Here is a 5962-nt window from a genome sequence, read left to right as displayed (position 1 = left end):
TTATTCCGTATATAAGTTTGTATGAGTCAACTCATTTGTGTCATATGCTAACTTCTCCTCTATTAGCTTATTCTGAAAAAGGCGAATATCAGACATCTCAGGATATGGCATTGATTGATAGTCTCTTAAAGATCTCGCATTGCTGTTGAATATCTTCTCAATCTCAATAAGGCAGAAATTTTTCAATTCGTCATCAGTCATGTTTAGTCCTAGCAAAAGCATATGGTGGTTTTATGAAATATTTAATAAGTAATTCAAAAATAAAACTATTAATATTATTAATAAAAATAAAGATAATAAGAGAATACAATCTTGATATAAAAAAAAGACATAGTAAAATACCTTGGTTTTTCAAAGCTTTTCTCCTCATATAGTATTCCATCATCTAATAATGTCCAAGTTGCATTCCAAATACGCTCTGGGTTGCTAATGCTATTAGATATCAGTAGCATCACAAATAGTCCCATGGAATAGCAAGCATCTTGGAAGCTAGAATATGTAATTCTATTAACTGTCCTAATAGACTCATATGTTGTGCAACCTCTCTGAACAGCTAACAAAATTCTCATATAATAAATATCACTTGTATCCAGTGAAACATAATTTAACCTCCCGATAGAATACCCTCTTTTGCGTGGATGACATTCCCTTGATTCTCTATCATAAACAAATTGATTTGGAAACTCAGCATACGTCAAAGTTTGACCTGCTTCAAAATTTTTATTGGCCTCCATCCATGCTAAGAACATCGTACATTTTTCTTCCTCTTCTTCCACGATTTCTTCAAGATCGTCATCATCTTTAAAGATGATATTTTGCTCTTCAGGCAAATGAAAGGTTAATCTCATCATTGAAGGCCACCTTTGATGAATATCATACGCTAAGGTTCTCCACACAGCCTCACATGCAGACAAATATCTGCAATCATAAAATTGTTTGATCTCATCAATAACCTGAGCATCCTCTCCACTGGAAGCTTCCTTTGTAACTCCAACTGCTACCCTGTCTGGACCTTTATTCACGTACTTGAACAAATATTTGATAGCATTCGATTTGTTGCAGTACTCTACATTAACATGCGCTTGATAAGACATCAGCAGATATGCATTGTATGGAACCACATTCCTATTATCCATATGGACTCCCTTCTTCTCAGTAACCACCCATGTGTCTCGTCTTCTATATGATGGGTATCCACTATCATCGATAACTGTGATTTTACTGAATGTCTTGGGATAATATTTGGTGCAGTACCCATCTTTCATGCAGGAAGATTTTGAGAATGCTCTACCACATGGTCCATAAATCATATATGTAGATACATCTCTAAAAAATTTTGGGTGCCGAACAGGATCTGGAAACTCTGAAGATATTAACTGATCAATTTGAGTTGTCGTTGTTATCTTATGGTCTCCACTTAACTATAAAAGAATGTGAGCATGTGGTAGACCTCTTTTTTGAAATTCCACCGTATACATCCCTTATACCAAAAAGATAAAAAAAATTTATTTGTTATATTTAAACTATCTATTTTATGTATGTGCTTTGATAAATTAAGGGTGATAATAAAAAATCAACAATATGTTAAGTAAGAAAATATTTTGCCATTTATTTTATAACAATCTAAAGGAATATTTCTCTAAAAATAAGGTTGGATGATGAGCAATACCTGCATCTAGCACTCCAAATGGAATTCCTTTCTTAAAATCCGAGATTATCATGTCAAGCTTAATTTTGAACACTCTACACGATATATCCAGCTGGTCTTCAACCTTTAAGTTCCTTAGATTGTTAACCCTGCCAATCTCTTGCCAACTCGAGTTACATGTCATTGTGATGAAGAGGTCTGGATATCCATATTTCTTACAAATTGACATAGCATCTTGACAATTATTAAACATGTATCTCAATCCACCAGTGAAGGATGCAGGTAGGATGATACGTTTACCTGCTTTAGAAGCACGTGTCTCACCCCTAACAACTGCATCTTGAATTCGTTTGTTTATATCACTCCTCACCTTGGTTTGGTTGTTTCGATAGTAGGTCAACCTTTGTGCTTCAATCATAGAAAATCAATCAACCAAGAACTGCTGAAATAATCTTCCACCATTGACAATGGTTGCATACTCGACCTTTCTCTCTTGTATTCTAAATGCTATGAACTCCCTTAAACTCACACGCTGTCTCTTTCTATTTTCATCAGCCCTATGAGATTCTCGCAAAGGAATGTCTTCTTGGTAGCCATCTTCACCGTAAGGAAACATCATAGGGTACTGAAGAGGAATAAATGCGGTGTGTGTCTCATGAATCCTTTGTAGATGTCCGGACTTTAATTGAACTATAATATCATGCCCTGCATCTCCATAATCAAAATCTCCTACTATTAAAGCTGCGACCTCGTTAGAAGATGGTAAATTATAGACTCTCGCGTCCTTTGATCTTTTCCGGTACAACCGTAGCCTTATATTTGCGATATCTCCTTGATTCAGGTAGTTTGTCACTATCCTAAATGTGTGAGCAAGAACATTATGTTGATCGATCATGTCCTTGAGATCTAGAACTAAGGATTGGTCAATGTTGTTGTTGGTTGTTCTTGAACTGTATATAACATCAATTGAAAAATATTAGTATTCATAATTAACCAAAATCAAAGTACGAACTACCTAAATATATTTTTAATTAGTTTGGAATGCATGATACAAACCTGAAAATCTCTATCCTGTTTGAGACCTCATTTTCTGTATCATAAATATATAACTGCGCGAATTTTGGTCTTTGTCCCTCAATTGGCACCAAGCTTCTAATTTTATGGTAGTTTTGTCCACTCACAATGAACTGAGGAGGACCTGTCCCATCATTGATGGAGGTCTCTATTTTACCTCCGAGGGACGTGAAGCAAAACATGCTATTATAAGTTCTTATATTATCCTTAAAGTATTTGCTTCTCTGGTCTGCTCCAGATATTAAACCTTGCAAGAGCTGAGGTGGACGTTGCAAAAAAGGCAGTTGTACCTTCCCTCGCATACAACATATTGAGAACTCAATATTGGATCCTGTTTTGGACTTCTTTGATCTCTCCTCATACCACATCATGGCGTCGTAATGCCGACAAAAAAATTATGGGTCACCAATATCTATCACATCTAATAATCACCAAGATAATAAATTATCTTTCAGTTATATCTGCAACAAATACTTTATATAAAAATATATCTTTCTTTCACCATGTTAAGTATAAAAATAATATTTATAAGAGATTACCGAAGACTGCAATTTATGGATTAAAAAGATGAGATCATATAATACAATTTTATTGTGCCAACCTCAAGGTTTAAGTTTTACATGCACGCTAATCAAACAATAAGAATTACAATAAATCAATGTTCAAATACAAAAATTATAATATATAACCATATCTTAGTTTGAATTTTAAAAACTTGAACACTAAACAATGATTTTTTGTTTATAAAAAGCATAACAATAGTAAATAATAAAGTGCTGATATTGCTATTTCTTAGATTACCTGTATTCTCAGCAACATCAAATATGGCTGGATATTCAATTTGCACAGAATCATCTAATATAGTCGTGTTTTCAGTAATATTCTCAACTTCAAAAATTTTTGAAAGATTTATAGTCAATTCCTTCAAGAATGTTTTTCTTTGTCTCAGGTATCTTCCTTTTTCAGCTATGCACACTTCTTCTAATTCTTTAGTATCTAAATTTGAATTAGATGTATTTGCTCCTGTAATCATTAGAGATAATAAATCAAGCACTTTATATTATAAATAAAGAAAAATGAATATATGTTAAATGTTTGAATCAGCCGAGTTATGAATATATATTATGAAAGTAGCATTAAAGATAAAAGAAGTAAAATTTTAGCTTTGTGATAATTACAATCTATCATGCTTATCTTACCATGTCTCTTTTGAAGTAGCATAATCTTCCTATTCAGTCTTGCATCCCTTTGCAATCTAATTCGATTTGTGTACTCCAATGAATCTATAATAAATATTTAGCATATACCAAAGATTGTTTTTAATAGACCAATTGAAAAGTTAAATGTTTGGTCTTTAAATAATAAAAGCATATTAACATACGCTGGCTTTGCAACTGGTCGATATTGTTTGATGTTTGTTGGAGCTGTTGTTGACTTGTCTGATGACATGGGCTATCATATGCTTCGCGTGTGATACCCGAATTACTAATATCACTAACATTAGAATATCATTCTTTTTCACCTACAAAGTGTAGATTAGTAGTTGGAGACCTTGATCAATATGGTATTGGGTTATTATCTAATAAGATAACTCGAGATATTAGTTTTGAACATATTTTCTATTAAAGTTTATAATTGAATAAATAGTAGGAAAATCAAAATACATAAAGTGCATGTAAATTCACATAAGCAAGTTCCAAAAAAAAATCATCCAAAAATCAACCTGTATTGATGCTATTTGTAATGTTCGACAACACCGATTGAAAATGCACACCATTGGAACCATCACTCGAATTTCCTGTAATTTTTTCATAAACAAATTTAGTAACATATTACGAAAACAATGTAAATTAATAATTTATTACTTGTCGATAGCTAAATAATATATAAAAAATATTGTATTTTATGGGCTTTCATTCGGCCAAAATACTCATGACATATTAGTTATTTTTTGTATGAAATCTACCTTGAATTGTGGTCCGCTTTGTATTTTCTTTGTCTTTTAATATCAAATTTCTCTTCAATCTTGCTTCTCTTTGGACTTCTTGCATCTTTTAATATATACCTGAAAATACCAAATAAATAAATTTTTTAACTAATTAAAAATATATATATACATTATACATAATACATTTTTATTATCAATTTTTTATATTATTAAAAAAAATAAAGTACACAGGAGTACACATATGACAGTGTTTGTTTTTGGTATACATGGCCATCAAAACATAGACACGGGAGTACAAAGGAGTATATGTATGGTGTTATTTACTGAGACAAAAATGATAAAAGACATGGTCATACACAAATACCCATTAAAAACATGTATTTTGTGTCTCTCTAAAACGTTGAGACACTAGTTTTTTTACAATTTTTTTTCATGTCTAACTTACCATATAGAATATGAAATTAGTGTCTTCTTATGTCTATGTAAAATCGCACATGTTTTATTTTTATTGGCTGCTTTAATTTTCTTTTTATTCTCATTTATTTAGTTACGTAAACATATTTTACGAAAAATAATATATATTTTTTTACAAAAGTATCTTTTTTCAAATAAATATAAGTTTAATCTCACGGTCAATAAATTTAACTTATAGTTAAAATCTTTTTTTTTTCATTTCCTTAAATAAAGAGATTGAAAATGAATAACTTATAAGTAAAAAGAGAGAAAAAGATGAAAGTACATCTATTGTTGTGCTGAGATAATAGCCTACCTATCCATAACAGAGATGGAGTATAGTGCTCAAACTCTGGGTTACTTTTTCGGAAATCTCCGCTAAGATTTAATCTAAGCGATCGGTCGAATATTGAGTTTCGAGCCGCTGGAATTGAATACTATAAAGTAAAGACTGAGGTGAACCCCGTCTTTTAGACTCTTACAAAATTGCGTAAAGAAAGAAAAAGAGAAGGGATGATTAATGTCTTCACACTCCATCCCTGTATCGGAGACCTTCTTTCGTCTACCCTTTCCTGGCTCAGGTTGATCTGGTTCACTCGTTGCATCAGACCTTCCGTCTTCTCTTTCCTCATCAGGATAGATCGAATCGAATGGGAAACCTAAGCGAATCCAAAATATCACTACAGACGGGGAAATTTCATCCATTTCAATTAGATGCCGGTTCTTTCCTGAAACCAGCAATCTAAAAAATAACAATGTAAATGAAGTAAACAGAAAAAGTTTATAAATGTGACAAATAAAAAAATTTAAATTTAAAAATCAAAACAGCTAAGAAGTCA

General features: G+C 31.9%; 1 protein-coding gene across 1 annotated transcript; it reads right to left on the bottom strand.

Moving 5' to 3' along the window:
* Positions 1 to 2066, bottom strand: LOC140180661 (uncharacterized). Its single transcript, XM_072221927.1, has 4 exons — positions 1670 to 2066; positions 755 to 1363; positions 416 to 553; positions 1 to 209 (listed from the first exon to the last, which is right to left on the bottom strand). Exons 1-4 carry the CDS (start codon positions 2064 to 2066, stop codon positions 1 to 3), a joined length of 1353 nt encoding a protein of 450 aa, XP_072078028.1.
* Between the last annotated feature and the right edge of the window lie 3896 nt (positions 2067 to 5962).

This window comes from Arachis hypogaea, chromosome 17 (assembly GCF_003086295.3).
Source record: "Arachis hypogaea cultivar Tifrunner chromosome 17, arahy.Tifrunner.gnm2.J5K5, whole genome shotgun sequence".
Lineage (NCBI taxonomy): Eukaryota > Viridiplantae > Streptophyta > Magnoliopsida > Fabales > Fabaceae > Arachis > Arachis hypogaea.
This window is presented reverse-complemented; position numbering and strand designations above follow the sequence as displayed.